At 37.2% G+C, this 20,938-nt stretch overlaps 1 protein-coding gene across 1 annotated transcript in view; it reads left to right on the forward strand.

Moving 5' to 3' along the window:
• LOC104398620 (chromosome unknown open reading frame, human C5orf42) overlaps nucleotides 1-20,145 on the forward strand; it is a 68,770-nt gene extending 48,625 nt beyond the window's left edge. The window contains exons 35-51 of the mRNA XM_010008753.1: nucleotides 745-871; nucleotides 1,764-1,818; nucleotides 2,871-2,975; nucleotides 3,418-3,510; nucleotides 4,597-4,709; nucleotides 4,965-5,163; nucleotides 5,383-5,621; nucleotides 7,338-7,431; nucleotides 8,309-8,470; nucleotides 9,904-9,934; nucleotides 11,056-11,187; nucleotides 12,852-13,017; nucleotides 14,691-14,752; nucleotides 15,212-15,376; nucleotides 17,515-17,633; nucleotides 19,433-19,602; nucleotides 20,005-20,145. Coding sequence (XP_010007055.1) covers nucleotides 745-871; nucleotides 1,764-1,818; nucleotides 2,871-2,975; nucleotides 3,418-3,510; nucleotides 4,597-4,709; nucleotides 4,965-5,163; nucleotides 5,383-5,621; nucleotides 7,338-7,431; nucleotides 8,309-8,470; nucleotides 9,904-9,934; nucleotides 11,056-11,187; nucleotides 12,852-13,017; nucleotides 14,691-14,752; nucleotides 15,212-15,376; nucleotides 17,515-17,633; nucleotides 19,433-19,602; nucleotides 20,005-20,145 — 2,173 coding nt within the window. The remainder of the gene's footprint in view (nucleotides 1-744; nucleotides 872-1,763; nucleotides 1,819-2,870; nucleotides 2,976-3,417; nucleotides 3,511-4,596; nucleotides 4,710-4,964; nucleotides 5,164-5,382; nucleotides 5,622-7,337; nucleotides 7,432-8,308; nucleotides 8,471-9,903; nucleotides 9,935-11,055; nucleotides 11,188-12,851; nucleotides 13,018-14,690; nucleotides 14,753-15,211; nucleotides 15,377-17,514; nucleotides 17,634-19,432; nucleotides 19,603-20,004) is intronic.
• The last annotated feature ends 793 nt before the right edge of the window (nucleotides 20,146-20,938 follow it).

Raw genomic sequence — 20,938 nt, forward strand, 5'->3', positions numbered from 1 at the left:
GCAGAAGTAGTTGCAACAGTATGTTTAAGCTTCATGCATATCTTTGTTCAGTTCTCATACGATGTTAGTAGATTCCTGAAGTTTCACTAATAAGGTTTTTTCCATGGAAGAGTTACTGACATTGAATCTAAAACAGAACATTTCTGATGTTGTTGCCTTTAAGGCTGGCAGTTGGAAAGACAGATGCTAAGATGAGTTTTTCCCTCTTAAGATGAAAAACAATTGCAAATGGAGTTTAGGAATCTTGTTTTGATATTATCAGCTGAAATGATTGTAGGTACACTTGTTTTATAATCTGGTTATTAGATACCAGAACTTTTTTAGTAAAATAGTTAATTAGAAAGCTTCTGCAATAACAGACGTTTCTTTCTTGGTGTATTTATTGTGGATTCTTTACAGGCATTTTGGGTATTAATGATAATTTTTTTAATACACAAAGTTTAGATGTGAAATGTTAGACAGTTTGTAATGCTTAATATAAAAAGCGTAACAGATGTTGGTGTGATTGGTTAAGTATTTTTATGAGTTCCTACTACAATTTTATGTAGATTTCTGATAGGCGTAAGTATTGCATTGAATTGATCTGTATTCTGCAGTTGTTTGTCTTTTCCAGTTTTATTTCAGTGTATATTTCTTAGTAGTAGTACTATTAATAGTAGTAATAGCAATACTTGTTAGAAAACAATTCTAGGTATTTTTATTGTATCAGTTCTTTTTTTTAATTGTTAATTAATATTTTGACAGACAAAAGAGGCGAGATAAACAAATTAAAGAGGAGGAGGAAAAGAAGAAAACAAGTGTATCCTTCTGTTCAGCAGACTCCATCATCAGTATTAGTGATGCCACAACAGTTGTTGCATCAGGGACTGAGGTATATAAGAATATTTTGGTTTTTCTCTTTTTACCTTTTCCCATCAAGTAAGCAGGAAGCTGTAAACCAAAATTATCATGTAAATCTCTTCCAGACTGTAGCCTGGAAGCAGTATACGTCTTTAATTCATATGCTTGCATTTCTTGTAAACAAGAGATTTATTTTTATAAAGCATTCCAACATTGCTTTTGTTTTTTTCAGGACATGAACTTGTCGATTTTCATAGGATAATTGTTTGTATCTACTTTTGAAGTAACTATATGCACAAATGCTAATCGCTTAAATAATAAAATGTTTAGCCCAGCAGTAATGCCAGGTGAAGTAACCCAAGCACTGCTCTTTCCACCTGAGGCTACGTGATGACAAAAGGGGTGAGGATGGGCAGCACAAGGTCTCAGTTCTGTTTCAGCCAAGAAATTATGCCGTTTCATATATTTGGAGATTATCTTTGCAAGTACCAGCTTTCAAGGTAGAACAATAGCAAATACAAAGAGAAGTCACTACTCAGAGCAGCAGGCTTTATTTCTGATCTGTAACACATCTTCTTTGAGACTGTTCAGCACAGCAGCTGGAGAGCCTGACCAGATCTGGGAGATGCTAATTATGGTACAGCAGAGATAGCACATACTCGAAGAATGAGGAACTTGTGTTAGTGCAAGTCACCCTGAGGTACATATGGGAAAGTGTTACATAGTCAGTAAATCAACAGGATTAGAATGGATTAGAAGAATTAAAAAAGGGGGTAAGATAAGTATGGTACTTTTGTTTTGGTTTGGTTTTTTTGTTAAATCATTACTGAAGGGAGTAATTTCTAAGTTAACAGCACCAAGAAAGCCTTTAATTGGCCTTGGAACCATTTCGTGATGTGTAATCCTTCTTCTTCTTATTTTAGGATCAACAAGCAAAATCTACATCTTACCTTCAAGATGCTTTTTGCATTTCAGTGGGCAAGTACAAGTCTTTTTAGTGCTTTCAGTACTCAAAATAAATCAAGGAAGAGAAGTTTGTTAGATGTCAAAGGAAAATTCTAGAGTCATCAGGATGTTGAAAACTCAGATTATGTCGTCTGTGGGTAATAAAGCATGATGTCCTATGCTGTCTCCCCAGAAAATTAGGAAGATCTTCCAGGATGTACAGCAGATAGTCTTTTTTTGGGGATAGTCAGTTTTTAGGGGATTGAAGTTGGGAAGATGCAGGCAAATTTAAGATCTCAATCAATTATCTGTAAACTCAGAATAATTCTCCTGAAGATTAGAGGAGTATTTTAAGTTGTCCAAAAACTAAATTATAATAATTTATGTTTATAAATAACAGACTACACAAAATGATAACAGTATGTTGAGTGAATTCCAGTAACTATGGTTCATAGTGATTTCTGTTCCTGTGATTCTTCAGAAGAATGATGTACACAATGCTTATAAATTCTGCCTAAGTTTGTTTTAAAAAATACTATCCCAGTTTTATTTGCCTGCATATTCTAGTTATTCAAAACTTCAGTCTTTCTTAAAAGGAAATGTTTGCACTATTTCTAGCTTGAAAAATAAAGACCATACCTTTAGAAAGTTTTGCTTCTTTATAGTACATTAATTCAGCACAATACTTAATCCTGTCAGAGGGAAAAGTGCAACCTGTTCTCTGACATTTGGTCTTAGAGAAACACTGCTTTGCAAACTTATGTGGAAACATCAATAAAGATATAAAGGTACATATATAATTAATATTTTCCCTGTTTTAAAATAGTAAAAAAAACCCTTTATATTGTAAAGCATACTAAAATATTTTAAAATTACATGTCCAAACTGAGCCTTGATTTTAGTTCAGTGTAGCACTCTTAAGTTTTTTGTGGGAATGGTTCATGAAGTATGCTTAAAAAAAAGTTAAAATTAACTCAGAAATGCAAAGAAGAATTTCCCTTAGTTCTGAGTTAATATCATTGCTTTCATGGATTTCCAGTTCTTGCATTATTTTTAGACACCTGTTGTGTATTATCACATTTTAGGCGCAACAAGGGAAGCAGTTACTACTTCAGCAGATCTACATTACATGGCTTCTACAGGAAAAAAACCAGCAGAAACTCAAGATGCAAGTACTAATACTCACCCAGGTAAGTTCTACCTGCCTGACATACAGCAGCCAAGTGCATTTGGTCAGTTTCCAAAATGTAGTATGGAAAGAGATAAATGGGGTTTTTGTGCTGTAGCTTTTTGTTTCAAAAAGTATTAAACCAGAGGATACTGGAATGTAAGTTATAGAATATTAGTTAAAGAAATTATATAAGAAAATGTTACTGATGAAACTATGTAAGGTCTCCACATGCTTTTTGTAAGTCAGTTCTGCAGTCACTTTTTCTGAAAGCTCCTTTTAACTTTGGTTAATTTTATCTAAATGTATTTTAGACAATATTTCACATGTGACTGAAATTGTTTCCACTCCAACTTTGTTTTGATTGTAAACTGTTAAATCAGAAATGTATATTCAGATAATGTCGTCAAGTGTCTCTGCTTCACTTAAATTCATTAATGCATTTTGGTTTTTTTCCTATCAAGTGCTCAAACCATATGAGGATATTGGAACCAGTGCTGGCAATGAGGTTCCTGAACTTCAAAAAAAAGAGTCAGTTGTGTCTGTTCCTGTGCCAGGTGTGGGTTCAGTCTTTCTCTACTTCCTCTGTTTTTTGGGAAATATATAAAAATATTACCATTTTAATGTGTTTTTTTGTATATGAGGTAGCTTAATGCAGAATATAGATACAAAAATGCTAATGTATCTGACCTTTGAAACCAAATGTGAAGTAATTACAGTACTGATTATGAAGAGTTTGGCTGGAATTTTTCATGATGCAGTGTACATATGCTTTTGTATTCCTGTATGAGGAGAAACATCTTTGGATTTTAGCTTGGAATTCAGTGCTGCTTAATCGTGGTTTGGTGTTACACAAACCAAATGGATTGACTGGTGGGATAAGGCAAGTCACAGATGCACATGAAATTGAGCTGTACTGTCGCAGCTGATGATACAGTTCTGTGCATGTGCTAAGTTGAGTAATAGTTATATGCCAAGTGCCAGTGTTCCAGTCTCAAGTATTCTCAATGTTCCTCCCAACCAGTCATCTTTTGGATCAATTTGTATAACATAAAAGGTAGTTTTCATGTTGTACTAAAGAAGATTTATGTGGGTTTGGATTTTCTCCCCCCATTTCATACATTCTAGATTAACTATGCTATGTAGAATTCATAATCTAAGTATTTTTTTCTATGGCACCAAGTAAGCATATTAATTTTTCCTTTCTTTTAAAATTAAACAGTGTTGTTCCATTTGGACGATTATTTTACTACAACACAAGACTTCCTTCCAGTTTGAGGTCTTTCTAGCTGAGTTGTTTTATTTACATGGATCAAGTAAAGATGGAGGTTTTTTGTGGTTTTCTAACCTAGTCAGGAGAGAATTAGAAATTAATAGCAGTTTGGGGCTGTACCATGTTGCTTTGATTTTAATATTTTGAGTATTCTTTTGATTTCTCACAAAAATCAAAAACAATTTAGTGATTTATTGTCTGAAGCAAAACATTTAAGAAACCTATTAAGCTACATGGTCTATATTTTTTAGAAGAAATGCTTATAAAATCTTCTCTTTCCATCCAGAGAATGCAGACCAGTTTGCAAGTAGCTTATCTGAAGTTTCATGGCTTTTACTGTAAATACAATACTGTTATTCTTTTCTCTTAGAATCATCTAGTGCCCTTGAGATACTTCCACCAGATATGTATTTAAACCAAAGATTCCCCTCTGAAGTGACTGAAAGGCCTTTATCATCCCTTCTGCTGGATGTGCGTGATTTGGTTAGTAGGCGAATATACATATGGTTACAATGCTTTTTACGTGTACTGCTTGTCTTACCTCATGAATTTGGGCTCTTTAAACCTTAATAAGTTGTATAATACCATAGGAATGATTGTAGTTACTTTGTCTTTAGAACAAAAAAACTCTTAACTCAGTGGTAAGAAGTGAACACAAGGAGTGGTTAACAATGTACTGTAAATAATGTATGCAAAATGCACATGGTATAATTCTTCAACATCTTGTTCTTAATTCAGAGTGAACATGAATATGTCAGTGTGATTGACATAGAAGGCAGTAACATCATTAACAATTTGCCCATGATACCTGAGTCTGCAGAAGAGATAGATACTGTACTGCAAAATGAGAACTTTGAAATTCCATCTACTTCAAAAGTTAATCACATAGCAGCTTCTGTTACTACTGTGATTCCACCCAAGATGCTTCAGAAGAGAGGTAATCCATGTAGCTTTACAGTTTTATTGTAATTTTCTTAGCTCCCACCTTTTATCAGCTCACTTTCTGCTTTTCTAGTCTTATACAGACAAACCTTTTATACATTTGACTTATTTTGTGACGATTCCTGCCTCCTAAAGCATACGCTTGCAGCAGTTGAATGTTCGCAGGTTATTCAGTGATGTTAGTGCACTTTGGTTTGTTTTTTTTTATTTCAAGATGGTCATCGAAAAAATATATCAAGGCAAATGCAAAAGGAAGATAAGAACTCATATTCTGCTGGAGGCGAGGCAACTTGGAACATAGTACCTGAAGGTGACAGAATTTTGCCTTCTTCAGGGCTTCCATCCAAAGTAATTGGCAAAGAATACTTTTCCACAAAGCAGCAGGACATAGATATCCAGTTACAGACACTACAGAGCAGAACAAAGGAGGAAGATTTCAGAAACACCGAACTGGTGAGTTCTGACTGCTAACTGTTATGTTTGAAACAGTTTATTTTGTAACTTTTTCAGCTAAAGACACAATTTACATTTTGGAATGATGTATTTTAAAATCTGCTTAGTATAGATTTAAGACCCATTGAGAATCTTGTAAAGTTCCTCCACATCTAGTGCTGCATCTGTTGACTGCCTTGGGTACTTAGAATGGACCAAATCCTGGCCAGAATTGTAATGCTCTTAGTCAGCAGGCAAGATATATTCAATTTTTCTGTAACTGGGAAAATGAAATAGGACAAAAATTTGTAATGAGCAGGAGACCTTTTTGGCAAAGATTTCTGTACCTGTGCCTCTGCAGAATACTATGTGACCATTCCTGGAACCTATTTCTGTTTATTTCATAAAGTACTTGCATTTTTAACACCTTTATAAATCGAAGCATAGAAGTAAATTAAATGCATTTTAGACATAGTGCATTCAGATTGTCTTGTATGTAGCTTAAGAATTACTGCTTTATAGGCCATGACAGAGATAATAACAAAAAGGTGAAACTTTTCAACAGGTTGACCTCTTAATAGTATAGGTAATTTAAATTGCCTGAAACTTCAGGTGAGGCTGATCTCAGGTATTTGTGAAGTGGGGAATGCTGGCAATTATTTCTTCCCAGTACTTTAGCTTTTATGTTAAGTTTAGAGCCAACTGGGAGTGACTAATCTAAGAATGAACCAGTAGTTTCTGCTTTCACCTAGCTGGTAAAAAGCTTTTGTTTTTCTTTGCATATCAAGAAGACTTAAGTCAATTTCCAGCTCCTTTACATATGGTTTAATACTGAATGAGTTCAGTAACATCGTGTAGTTCCACAGCATCTGCTGTATAATGCATAATTATAGAAACTATTTGTATAGTCATTCAAACTAATAATGTCCATTACCTGTACTTCCATATTTTCACAGAAATGCAAGAATCTCATTGTGTCACCTCCATGCTGTTATTACTCTAAGCTGGATTATTTAGTTGCTTGTGCTTTTCATCAAGGCAATTACCTAGACAGATTTTTAAAAGCCTGTAGTGAAGAAAAATCTTCACATCCTCTTTTTTTTTTGTTTCAGCATCTCACTGCATTTGGGTTTTAAAGCTTCTTCTGGATATCTAGCTAAATCCTGAAGATAATCCCATTTGCTTTCTTGCCCTTATTTCAGTGCACAACTGTTGGTTATTCCCTTTACAATGCTTTCTTATGTACTAGAAATTGGTTTTGAGACTGCTTCTTTGGAAGAGGTAATGTTCAGTAAAATGTCTCAATCTGGGTTAGTTGGTTTTAGTTTTTGCTTCCTAATTCTAAACTTCAGGAGAACTCCAGACTCATTAAGAATATGGAAATACTTTTATTTCTGAGAGTTTTAGGTAAGATACATTGGAAAACTTAAACTATTAAAAAAACAAAATAATGTGACCAATAGGAGTAAAACTGTTATTAAGAAAAATACTGTTCATATGCATTTTTTTTCAGACTACGGATCCAGAAGATTGAACTTTTAGATTAAATTAATCTACTTGAGCTGCTTTGATTGCTGGACTATTTTCTTTGTTTTGAATGAGGATACTCTGAAAATGTTTAGAAGATCCTTAAGGGGGAAAAAGTTTATAAAGCAAACTTTGTATAAATATCTGGTGTTAGTTTCAGAAATGCCTTGAAGGATGTATCAATACTTAGTTTTTGCGTTTCATTTATAGCTAGTGAAAATAATAGAAGATTTTGAAGTGGCTGCTAATTCAAGTGTTGGTGATCATCCTTCATTCTCTGAAGATGGTAGAATAATTGACGATGGTATGTGTTCAATTAACAGAAGGATAGTAAACTGCCAATTGAATATTAAACTTGACTAACTTTTCATTACTACTGAAGGTTAATGCAGTCTTAGGAGTTACTATTGAAATAGACACCAAAAAATAGAAATACTACAGAAAAATAAAATCGAAGGTAGAAAAATTGAATGTTATGGCTACTGCTTCAACGGAAATGCTTTAGAAAATACCTGTCTACTTTGACGTTTTCCAAAGCCCTAATGCAGGAATTGGGTATAGTATTTTAAGTAAGATTGTATGTATTACTGTTGTATCATAAAAATCAAAACACAGTGCTTAGGAGTGCTTTGCTTGCTGATAGGATACTAAATTTGTCCTGAGTTTCTCTGGATATATAAAGAAACTTTTTCATGCATCTTTGGTGGCTATTTATCTGCATTATCTACTGATTTTAATAGAAGTTTACATGAGCTTAACTGTTTGCTGAGGCTGATGTAGTGAATAATTTCTTATTTATGTAACAGTTGACTGTATAGTAACTGTTTACTTGTAGCTACTATACTGTGCCGAGAAGAACGTGCTGGGAGTACATACAGGTCCATTTTACATTCATACCAAAATATAGTCTAGGCTGTTTTCCAAATTAATGTAAAGCCAAGTTGTATCACGAAATCATGGCTATATCTGTATTTGTATATAAGACAGTATTTAAGATTTTTATATCATCACAGCTCTGGTAGTTCCCTTTCACAGGGAGGCACGCCTGATCTAGGTTCAGGTTGGTTTAGGTTTGACAGATAAGCTAAGTATGCCACTAACATATATGAGTGATAGTTTTTGCATTGTGGGCTTTTTTCCATTGTTCTATACTAATTACTATATTTTTTTCATGGAATCAGAACATTATTTGAGGGACATGATTTTTGAAGATGTTACAGATGTTGAAAAGGAAGCCTTAAACTTGGAATATCCTATACCCGGTTTTACTTCATTGGAAGTACACTCTCCTGCCTCTTCAGCTTCTGCTTCTAACTTGGCCAGTGGTGTAAAGTCATCACCTGGTATGTCATTTATTGTTTGTTTTTCCCTTTTCTCCCTTTTAGCAATAAGTAAATCTTTTCTTCCTGGTGTAGCACTTTGTCACTGCGGTTACACAGCATGATATGTAGTGCCAGTGAGCTCATAAAAGTCAGTTGTCAGTCTTTCTAGATTGCCTTATTTAGAAAGGCTTCATGGATGTGCACTGATCATGAGTTCATATGTTACACAAAGGAAAACTATCAGTAAGCTTTGCAAACAGTTATGCAGTGAATTATTCTTGCACCATTATTGAAATGAAATAAACAACTTTAGGTCTATTTCTGAAATGCATTGCTGTACTGGTTTGTCATAGAGTCATAAGGGTTGGAAGGGACCTCTGAAGATCATCTAGTCCAAACACCCTGCTGTAGCAGGATCACCTACAGCAGATCACACAGGAACATGTCCAGACAGGTTTTTATTTTTTCCAGAGAAGGAGACTCCACAACTTTCTTAAACAACCTGTTCCAGTGTTCTGTTACTCACTCAGGAAAAAGTTTTTCCTTATGTTTAACTTGAACCTCCTGTGCTCCAGCTGGCCCCCATTGCCCCTTGTCCTGTCACTGTACACTGCTAAAAAGAAACTGGCCCCATCCTCCTGATACCCATCCTTTAGATATTTAAAAGCATTAATAAGATCCTTCTTCAATCTTCTCTTCTCCAGGCTAAACAGATCCAGCTCTGTCTGCCTTTTGTCTTAGGGCAGATGCTCCATTCCTCTAATCATTTAATGGCCCCAGGCTGAGCTCTTCCTGGTAGTCCCTTGTCCTTTATAACTAGGGAGCCCAGAATTGGATGCAGTTTTCCAGATGTGGCCTTACCAGGGTGGAGGAGAGAGGGAGGATAACCTCCTTCAGCCTACTGGCCACACACTTCCTTATGCACCCCAGAATGACATTGGCCTTCTTGGCTGCAAGAACACATTGTTGGCTCATGGTCAGCCTGTTGCACACCAGGACCCTCAGGTTCTTCTCCCCAGAGCTGCTTTTCAGCAGGTCACCCCCCCAGCCTGTACTGATACATGGGGTTATTCTTCCCCAGATGCAAGACTCTACACTTGCCCTAGTTGAATTTCGTAAAGTTTCTCCTTCCCAACTCTCCAGCCTGTCCATATCATGCTCAATGGCAGCACAGACTTCAGGTGTGTCTTTCTAGGAAAACTATCCATGTCAGTCAGGGAGCTGTTCATTAATTTTCTCTGGAGGTTCTCTATGAAGTTGGCTGCCAATGTCATGTTCTCACAGGTCATCTAGCCTATGTGTGATATGCATTTCTCTTGAATATCAACATACTCAGGGTGATGTATTTCTGTATTTTATCCTGTAGGCTGTTTAACATTTATTTATGTTTTTATTTATGTATTCTTTCTGTTCATGTACAAGGCTTTTATTAACAAAGGCTGTTTCTGTTTCAGACTTTCAAGTAAGCAGAGATCTGTGTGATAGGTATGTATTTTGACATTGGTTTTGTTCAAAATTTGTTTACTTCAAAATCCTGCCAAAAAAGGGGACCGACAAGGTAGAACTATCACATAAAAATGTAGGGATTTGTTTTCAAACTGAATTAAAGCCTTTTTGTTAGTGAATTTCAGACATTTGTTCTGATGCTCTTGATAGTAGTGCCTGTATCTGCAGAAGCATTCGAAGTTGCTTTCTAGATACAAATAACAGAGCTGTTGCTGTAGATGCTGCTACTGTCAGTGTGCATTTATGATTTTCGTGCTTGAAAAGCACTGTTTTTGAACAAGTACGAGCAACTGCTGCTGGTGGTCATCTACTAAAGCTAGATTTTGCCAGAAGGTTTTTAAAGTGTTACGCTATGAACAGTAAAGTTCATGGGGTGGAAAGAAACAGGCTGAAGACTTGAAAAAATTGGAATGACCTTATGCTTTAAATAAGGTGGTCTGACACACATGTTTTTTAATGTTAACTGTTACTAGTCTTCTGGATCCAGTTGTGCAGTAGGAAACAGTAGCTGGCTTTCCTTTCCTCTTGGTCATTCCCTTTCTTCCTGGTTGTTCTGCTCATTCTTGCTCAGAAGGTCATTGAGATTTGGTGTAGTGTCCCAAAGGTTTATCTCTGCATGGGCAGCAGTACAAACTGTTCAGGTGCTCCTGGCCTTCTGGGCTGCCAGGCTGAGCTTCCTGTGGGCCAGCCGTGTTGACACTCCAAAGTGGAGTTCAGGCAGTTCAGCTCTGGATGGGGCCATATTTCTGGATGGTTTATTCAAGGCCCTCTCTGCAGTACTCCTGATGCTAGTCAGGTCTTACTCATTCTATCCCATCCACACTGGGAAACTACAAAGCAGGCTAAAGTCTACGTGATGACAGCAAAGCTAAGATGATGGCTGGTAACTTTTTTAAGTCAGTGCTCTACACACATTATCCAGGTGTTGCTTCTGTGCACTAACACAGTGAGGTGCAGGAGAAAATTCAATCCAAAGGCTTCTGGTAAAACAACCTGAAGAATCTCATTTTAAGCATAAAAGGAGGGATTTTAGCTTGTCTTTTCTACAGGCATGTTCTACTTCAAATTAGTAACGTTTTTTTTCCCTGCCTAACTTTAAGCTCTTTAGAAGATTGCCTGCAAATGACCGGTCTGAGTGGTGTAACTGACATCATTAGTGATCTTATAAGACAAGGTGACATCTCCCCGTTGGAGCTGGGCTTTACAAAAACACAAGCTAACAAAATCTCTAGGTAATGCCATTGCTGCTTTTTTTATTATGTTTGAGTTAAATAATTTTAACTCTGGTTATTCTTCTCATAGCTCACACCCTGTAAACAGTGGAAGCAAGCATGTGATTCAGCTTGATGTCAGTGGGACCAGACTTAGAACTATTTGAAAGTCACATTTTTACTGGACATTATTGTAAAATATGCTAGTTGGGTTTTATTATTTTGTTTTTCGAATTCTTCCCTACTCGCTTGTCCCTTATTGTACCTGTCAGTGCCTAAGCAGCTTCAGAAGATTTCAGCCACAGACTCCAGTTTGTCATGGTCTCCCTGCTGGAGATTTCTACTTCTTCCTGTCAGTTTCAAAATCATCTGTTCTTTTCTCAGATGTCTTAAAATAAGAGCTGTTTCCTACTCCTGTTTGTGGTATCAGTTTTTTACAAGGGAAAAGTACAGCTGTTCAGGATGCCAGACTGTCTGTTATGTTGATGCAATGATGCAGTTTAAGATATCTGTTTCAGGCGTTTCTAGTGACTCATTAAAGTATAGTGCTCTGCTTTACTTGTTCTAATGTGTATTTAAATTGTAAAAGGAGCTCAAGGACTTCAAATGTGAATCTGTGCACAGATCACATGATCTTTGCAATCCTTTGAGAATTCCAAACACATTAATAACTACATGGGCGTATAAATGTTGCTAGCTGGACTGCTAGGCAATTATGTGTACATCTTCAAGATTACTGAAAATTTCAAAAATGTATTCAAGTAACATTTAATCAAACCTGACCAAAGACCTAAGGACAACTCAATTTCACGTACTTATTTTTCACATAAAACTGTGAATACTTCCGATAATGAGCTTCCCTTTCCCAGAAAGTAAATAACATCCAAATTAAGTTCCACTCCCTTGAGAGCTTTAGTGCTTAAATCCATAAGCTTTCAGTTTAACGGCAACTACTAGAGATACTTTGTTACACTCGTACCTTCTGTTCATTCTGGCATTATTAATGCTTTCCAGTCTTGAAAATCAAAGTTTCAAAATGGGTTTTAAAAAATTGAAACACTTCTGTTGGAAAACCTCGTTTTAATTTTTACGTTGGTCCTTTTAGTTTTACAGTAAATAAAATACTTATTACCCAGCTACTTTAAAGACTATTGCAAGGTGAATTAGTAAATATTTCTGAGGAACTCTTGAGGATCGAGTTAAGTTAGTGTTTATTATTGGCTGTGTTTTAAAAATTATTTTGTACATAGTCTTTTGAAGGACCTCATAGGTTGAGGGGAAGGAACAAAAAAGATAATAGAATCTCATTGGTGTTTTTTTTTTTTAGATATTTTTACTATACACATTTAAAAAATGAAAGATTACAGTAAAATTACTTTCATTTTTTTCTCTTCCAGTTAGCCTGTAAAGACACTAACAGATGATCCACATTCAAAGCTTTGATCCTATTATCTGAATGTAATTGACAAAGATGAATTTTAAGAAACATCTTGGACATGACCTGAGTGTGAGGATTTTCTGAAGTAATATGTTGCAGAAGAAAATTTCCCCATTGTTCATTACTTAGGCTTTCTACTGAGTCAGAATTTTAAAGGGCTTGCAGTATTTTTATTGTACCATATAGCTGCCACTGCTTACAACTTAAAGGACGTGCTAGATTATTTCCCATTTGTATCTGTTCTCAGGGTTCGTGGTTCTGCTGCTGGACGTTCTCAGAAAACAGAGAAGGAGAGGAAAGAGATACAAGCATGGATGAAAAGAAAACGAAGGGAAAGAATGAGAGAATATGTGAAGAAACTGGATGAACAAAGACAGAAGGAGCATAATCCATTCAATCCAAGAAAGGATGTGGTAAGAATAACTGGTATTTTCAAGAGTAGCTGTCGCTTACTGTACAAGTGTTGATTGTTCAGGTTTTGTAATATAAATGTTGTTGGTGATTTTTTTTTCCTATTTTAATGTTGGTTTTTTGTATGTTTTCTTTTATGGTATTGGGACTGGCCATAGCTGTGTCAGAAGTGATCAGTAAACAAATATACCAGTGTTCTTCACAGACTGCAGTAATGACAGTTGGCTGCAGGTGGCAATTATGAGCTGTCCCCCAGCTCTAGATTCAGGAAGTGTAGTCCCGCAGCTGTAATGGTTACACCTGTAACACTCGCTGATAAAAGCTGTATTTTATCAGTGGTGGTGACTACAGGAGTTGTAAAGATGTTTTTACATCTTGTTTCATCTGTCCCTGCACCTCCTCAAAACCCCCGATGAATTTATAAAGCAGAGTTCAGATGCCAGCATCCTTTGCAAACACGACAGGATACTGAGGGCACAGTATGTGTTCGCACACATATGGAAGCGTATGCAATTACAGAGGGTTGGCAGAGACACCAGAAATAGAATGTACATCTCAAGTATCTGAATATTTTGGTTGAAGGCTAGTTTTCAATGCAGGCTCAGCAAACAATCCCTTCCTTCCCAAAATATTTTTTAATGTGGAGTTTAATTAGTAAAAACATTATTTATGGCCTGATACATCTCTTGTGATCTGCACTGTGCTGGAAATAACTGAAGGGAAAAGAAGGTGCAAAAGTCGTTAAGAAATAATTTCACAATCAGTATTAAGTCTTAAAATACATATTTGCCACCTGGATACCTTCAGGACCTGAAAAGACACTGCTGGGTCAGGGAAGTCTTCAGGGTTGCAGGAGGTGAGAACCAGCAACAGCAAAACATATCCCCATGCTTTCTACTCATCATTTGAACGCAGGGTTTTCTTTCCTGCTGGGGCTCTAAGGGGATTAACTCCCAAGCAGAAAACATGTTACAGACAAATGTTTACTGTTACCAAATAATTGAATTGTGTTCACTTTTAAAAAGAGTAACAGATCTTATACATTATTTCCCCTGATTTTAAACAGTCTTTCAGTGTGGAACCCTGCTGCTCCTTTGTCCAAGTGTAGAAGATAAAAGTAATTCAGGAAAAATTAGTCTTGCTTCTCTCCTGTTGAGTTGACAACCCATAGATATATACTTGATGCTCTTGTTACAGGCTTTTCTCCTGAAATCAGTAGATGAAGGGATGCTCAGCTTTTGGTGGTGGTTTCCTTTGTTTAGAAGAAAACATTAAAAAACCTCAAATTGTACTCAAGCAAACACATGTCAAAGGGCAAGCTTGCCCTGTTTTTAAATTAGCTATTGTGTAGGAACATCACTAATTTCTAGGAAACTGAAGGTGAGGCCATTTGAAATTAAGACCTTGACATTGAAGACATCCTCTTAGAAATGTTAATATGTTAAGTGTATGGAAGGTGTGACTGCAAGCTTTCAGTATATTTAGAGACTGGGAGTTTATAGGGACCATTTTGTCCGAATTTCCTGGTAGGGTCATATGCTTTCATATTGTTTTTCATTGTGGAGAATGTCTTAAATAGTAAATTTCAAGTCAAATAAGTCTACATTTTGAGAGTGAGAGATTGGAATGAGACCACAATACAGAATAAGTTAATGATTGTACTTTCTTGGCACAGCATTGTAGTCCTACTTCAAAGGATATTAAATACTTCCAGAAGAAGAAAGAAGAAAAAGACAAGTAAGCTCCTATAAATGTAACTTGTTGTACTCTTACTTAAATATTAATTTTCCAGTCTTAAGAAAGAGGTAGTTTTAACTATCTTGTTTATGTTTACTATCTTGTCTGTTAACTTCAGAAATTAATAACGTTTCAACCAAAAGCATAAATAATTCATGTTTCTTTTACCATTTAAGAAAATTCTTAACAAGTTTCATCCTTTGACAGTATTTTTCACTTTACAAACAACAGTTTTTCTGTTTTTTCCTTAGCATTGACTCTTTCATTCTGTTAAACCCATTGTTAAGAAATGTTTTTAGCTTTTTGCTAATGCTCTTAAAAGGAATAGTACGTATTCACTGAAATAGCAAAACTTCACAAATTCTGTTCCAGTTGCAGTGTAGCCTTACAAGACTCACAAGCCAGCTCCAATTAAATGACTTATATCATGAGTTAATATGTAATGCTATTTCTCTACAGAGCCCTGTTATCTGAACATCACAGTGTGAGAATGTCACAGGCACTTTCTTTGATGAATGAAATGTTATGTGAAGCAGTGGTGTTACCTGCAAGTGAACATAAACCATTGTCCAGGACAAGAACACCTCAGGAGTACAGAAAAAGGTGTGTGGCATCTACTAAGGGGTAAGAACTTCAAGCATTAACTCTGCTCTGATGTATTGATGTTTTTACCACACTTCAGATTTGTCTGCAATTTGTAGCTAGTTGGTATAGGATTGGCTTGAGGGAAGATCTGGCAGAATCTAAGATGTCTGGAGCAGAGGAGTCTTAAAATTCCTGTACCAGTCTTGTTAAAGCTGCTAGTGCAAATTGTGGAGGGAGCCTTAAGAACACCTTTCAGAGCACAACTGTGACAACTCCAATAGCAGAGTAACAGGTGTTATCTGATCTGTAATCAGTAACAGGTGTAATCTGATCTATAGTCAGTGTCCTAATCCATTCCACTCCACAGCAATTTCAGTGGAGTAGAGGCAGCAGCATAGTTAATGGTCTGAAGAGCACTATTAACAAGTAAGAAGCAAATAAAAATAGTACTGTGCATTCATATAGACTACTTATAATTAGAGTTCAGCTGAATCTAGATTTATTCTTCCTTTCTAATTTTTTTCATTCCCTAGCACTTTATTTGTGCTTTCTTTTGCACTTTGGTGCTTATTGCCTTCTAAGGAGATCAGTATTAAAAACTGGTAAATTTATTCTACTTGATGGCATTAATGTCACATGTTTATGTGTAATCTAGTTGTACATTAGAATCATAGAACCATTCAGGTTGGAAAAGACACTTGGGATCACAAGTCCAACCATCATCCCTACTCTACAAAAAGTTCTCCCCTAAACCATATCCACCAACACCACATCCAAACAACCCTTAAACACATCCAGGGATGGTGACTCAACCACCTCCCTGGGCAGCCTATTCCAGTGTCTCACCACTCTTTCTGTGAAAAAATGTTTCCTAATGTCCAGTCTAAACCTTCCCTTTGCAGATTGAAGCCATTCCCTCTTGTTCTGTCACTGATTACCCGTGAAAAGAGACCAGCACCAACCTCTTTACAATGACCTTTCAGGTAGTTGTAGAGACTGATGAGGTCTCCCCTCAGCCTGCTCTTCCTCAAACTAAACATTCCCAGCTCCTACAAGCATTCTTCTTGAGGTTTATTCTCTAGGCCCTTCACCAGCTTTGTTCCCCTTCTCTGTACTCGCTCCAGCACCTCAATATCTCTCTTGAATTGAGGTGCCCAAAACTGGACACAATACTCCAGGTGTGGCCTCACCAGTGCTGAGTACAGGGGGAAAATCACACCTCTAAGTCTGCTGGTCACACTATTTCTAATACAAGCCAGGATGCCATTGGCTTTCTTGGCCACCTGGGCACACTGCTGGCTCATATTCAGCCCTTGTCACTTAGAACCCCCGGGTCCTTTTCTGCCAGACACTTTCCAGCCACACTTCCCTAAGCCTGCAGTGTTGCCTGGAGTTGTTGTGGCCCAAGTGCAGGACCCAGCACTTGGCCTTGCTGAAACCCAGACCATTAACATTAGCCCAACCATCCAATCTATCCAAATCTCTCTGTAGAGCCTCTCTATCCTCATGCAGATCAACACTCCCACCAGCTTGGTGTCATCTGCAAACTTAGTGATAGTTCACTCTATGTCCTTATCGAGATCATTAATAAAGATGTTAAACAGAAACGGTCCCAGCACTGAGCCCTGAGGAACACTGCAGAATACTTTTTCTACTTCTACATACATTTTTTTTTTCCAGAATAATAGGAGGAACTGTGTACTTCAGATAATCCTGTAACTTTGAGACTTGAATATTTCTGCATCTCATTTTAGTTAAGTTCTAGGATAGAGCATTGAACTGTATGTAGTCCATGCTGTATAGAGCCTGCTGGTGCTGTCCAGGGGCAGTTCAACTGCATCAGCCCTGCCAGAATCAGAAGTGTTAAGGAATGTCATGCAGGGAGCCACCCTAGACCTTGCAGTAACTTCTGAAGGGTTTGCTGGACCTAAACTGGCACTTTGTAAAGCAAATTTGAGATGTCCTTGCTGTGATTGTCAGCATCTCTGGTTCTGGTGAGGCTTAACTGCCCCACAAGCAGTATGGGATGCTGTTTCTTAGGTAAGTGGGCTGAACATGATTTTTATAGCCTTTTTACTCGCTTGAATAAGGCCTGTTAGACAGAAGTTGTATGGAGGAATGGAATGCGGTAGACAATGGTAAGTATTTGCACTTTGTTGTTTTTTTTCTTGTTGTAGAGGGCATATGAATAGTCCTGGTCCTGTGCTGCCAGAAAGGAGTAGAATTGCTGCCAAACCCAGCTTTGGTCAAAAAGTGCACCGTTTCACCTCATCTCCTGGTTTAACACAGTCCAGGGGTAAGAACAGAACTTTCTTAATGAAGGCATATACTGAAGATGATCTTCAGGTTATTAACAAATTTTGGGAGGGAGGAGCTTTAATACTGGTGTAGAAAGTCAGATTTATAATCCTGGAGATTTCCTGTCCTGAGGCTTTTGCAGCTGTCCTCTCATTGGCCTGCTAAATGGTGAGAGTTACCTTGCCTTATCATCTCCCTCTAAATCCAAAGTAGCCTGATTGGCCAGAGCAAGAGTACTGTGCAATCCAACAACCAAGCTCACAGATTTAAATTTGGAAGCATCTTTTGAGTAGTTTTGATCTACTGCACCTAACAGAGGAAATGCTTTCTTTGTCTTTCCAGGAAACGTCAGTACACTCCCACCGAAAAGTACTTCTAGAGGAAGAGTGAGAAATGCTGCAACCTCTCCTGTCAGTTCTGGGCACTGTAAGTTACAGAGAGCAATGATATAGTGCTGCACAACTGCATAATACAGGGAAAAAATAAAACACATAGAAAATGGAATACATCCTGGGTAGGTTGTATACAACACTGCCCCAGATTCTACATTAGTTTAGAAGAAGAAAAATAATCATTTTCCCCCCCACATAATAATCCTTTTCATTAGAAACTTGTGAAATATTTTAAGCAATCACCTCTGTTTACCTCCTGAGTGGTTTTAGCCAGATGAAATTTAGCCAGATTAATGAAGCAAATGTACTAGATCTTGGTGATTACCTGAACCAGGCATTATGAAGTCATGAGGAACAGAGGGCTTGAGTCTTTCTTTCAGCTGAAAACCACAGAGAGAGTTAGTTAGCAGTACAGTACAAGTATTGTGACTCTCTCTTACCTTTCTGTGCTCGCTTTCTGAGCTCTTGTGAGTATGAGTTGTCTTTGTTACCCCTCTGTACACTATCTATTTAAGATACTATTTGGTCATAATGTTAGAGTGGAAAAATGTGACTGAACTTTTTCTAAAAACTAAAATAAATTATCTTTTAGTGATCCTATTCCACTGTGCTTGTAGCTGTAGCTCTGTATTCACAAAGGTTTCCTCATATAAATGTTTCCTCCTAGTCAAATTCTCTACCAGACACAGAACTTGATTGCAAGAGCAGAATGAGGGGACAGTCTGTCAGAAGCTGAGGAGATACCGTGGATGGTTTTTATTCTCTCTTACAGGATTATATTACTGGTATAACAGGGATACTGTTTGGCTAGTCAAATGTCAGTTTATTAGAGGTGGCAGTGCAGGAAAGGGAGAAGAGGAATAGTAAGCAGATAGGCATTTTACCTGAGTCACTCACTCACCTCTACCCTTGTGGAAAGTCACTCTCTTCCTGCTTTCCATACATTCTCTTTTTAAACTTTAAATACAGGTTTATCTTTCTCTGATTTCAGATCACGTTCTTGTTTCTGTTCCCCGGTAGTATCACTGCTAAGGGTTTCACCAAAGTCCATGTCTTCTAGAAGGCAGAAATCCAGGATTTACATAGGTTAACTCGTCTGTCAGATAATGTACCAGTGTCCCTGTTTGGGGACTGCACAACAGGACTTCCATGCTGTAGGCACCATCCATAGTCCTATTCCACTTCATCTTCTGTTCTGGGAAGAATTCAGAGCATGAAGCTGCAAAGGACTAGCAGCATTTTCTTGCTGTAAGCCCACATCAGTTCAGGATCACAGGGCATGCTGCTTTTTCATATGTTTAAACACAGCTTCAGTTCTCAGAATGTGGAGCTTCTGTTCTTGGAGAAGCTTCAAGACTTCAGAAGAAAATAGCAAGAAATGTTACAGTGCTTGTTTTCTCTTCAGCTACTGAGTACAGAGGCAGCAGAACATCACAACAAAAGCCTCTACATGTTGCCACTGCAGCTCAGGCAGAGGGTGTTGATCAGGAGAGTGATCGAGACATAGTAAGTCCTTGGACTGTGCCTGATGATATCCAAAGAATACTTGAAGATACTCAGGACTCCTTGTTTCAGGTAGGATGTCTAATTATTCTAGGAACAATTTTCTACCTACCATTCAATGCTTTGTTTATGTATGCTTTATTTAAAAAGTGGTTCTCTTTTCAAAACATGTGGGTGGGGTAGCTGAAAAGGGACACAAATGATGGTGATTCAACAGAACTATGTTTTGTCTTTACAAGGCTTGTCATTCTTGTAGGCCTTGAGAGTTAATCTTCTTTATAAGAGCTGCATAGGCTTGTTGTCTCTTCAGACAACAGGCATAGTGGGAGTGCATAAACAGGAAATATTGCGCAACAAATGCAATTTAATCAGACACATAACTTGATTAGGATATGTTGGAAAAGAGCAGGATCTGCTGGCTGAGCAGAGGTCTTGTCCATGAATGATTCCACTCATCTTTTGTTCCTCCCATAGGCCTCTGCACTTCATCCAGTGAGTTTCTCTCCTCTTGGCGTTGTTGACTCTGATAGTGTTTCTGAAAGCACAGGAAGTATCCTCAGCAAACTGGACTGGAATGCAGTTGAGGCTATGGTAGCAGATGTGGAAGACAAGTGAAGCTGTGCACTTCCAGACAGTTGCTGGTGTTTGGTTTCATTTCTGAAAATCATCATTGTTCTACTTAAAATGGACTGAGGTTTGCATTTTTCTCCTTAAGCAGCACAGACAGTCTCACTGTTTTCAGTCATGCCTAGATGAAATTTGGTTCCTTAACATGTCATTTGCTCTCCATTTGTCTTCAAGTCTACAAGAACTACATATAGTTGATGAATGCAGACCAGCAGTCTTAAACAAGAACTTCTGGGTCAGCAACTTTGCTCCTCTTGAAATAAATTAAAAAATTAATTCTGTTTTAAAACACTGCACAACTGTTTTATCTTTATATTTAATGTTAACATCACTGTGGATGAAACTATTTTTCTAACTTAGCAATTGTGATAAAGTGATTTAATAAAAGTGAGTTTAAAGTGATTTTACACACAGAACACTTATTGCTTTGCACCACTATGACTACACATGTGCACTTCCACTGCCCTAGTATTTTAGACCCAGCTTACTTGTACAGTAGTTCAGAGAAATCTTAATAGAGTTTAAGTGATTAATAGAGGTACAAATAGGCAGCAGTAAGTGAAATACAGATTTTTTTTTGGAAAATCAGATGCCAATGTAAGACCCTAATGACAGATACTTGCTGTGTTGAAGATGAGTGTTGCCGTTCATCCATCTGTATAATGCTGTTGGGTTAGAGCTCTTCTAGCAGCCCTCAGATGTTTGTAGAAAAATTTCTTGTATGTACAGTGACTATCAACTAATTGTGGCAGCCTGGAATGGTACACCTGTGGTGACTCTT

Source organism: Chaetura pelagica, unplaced genomic scaffold (genome assembly GCF_000747805.2).
Source record: "Chaetura pelagica isolate M959 unplaced genomic scaffold, ChaPel_1.0 scaffold31, whole genome shotgun sequence".
Lineage (NCBI taxonomy): Eukaryota > Metazoa > Chordata > Aves > Apodiformes > Apodidae > Chaetura > Chaetura pelagica.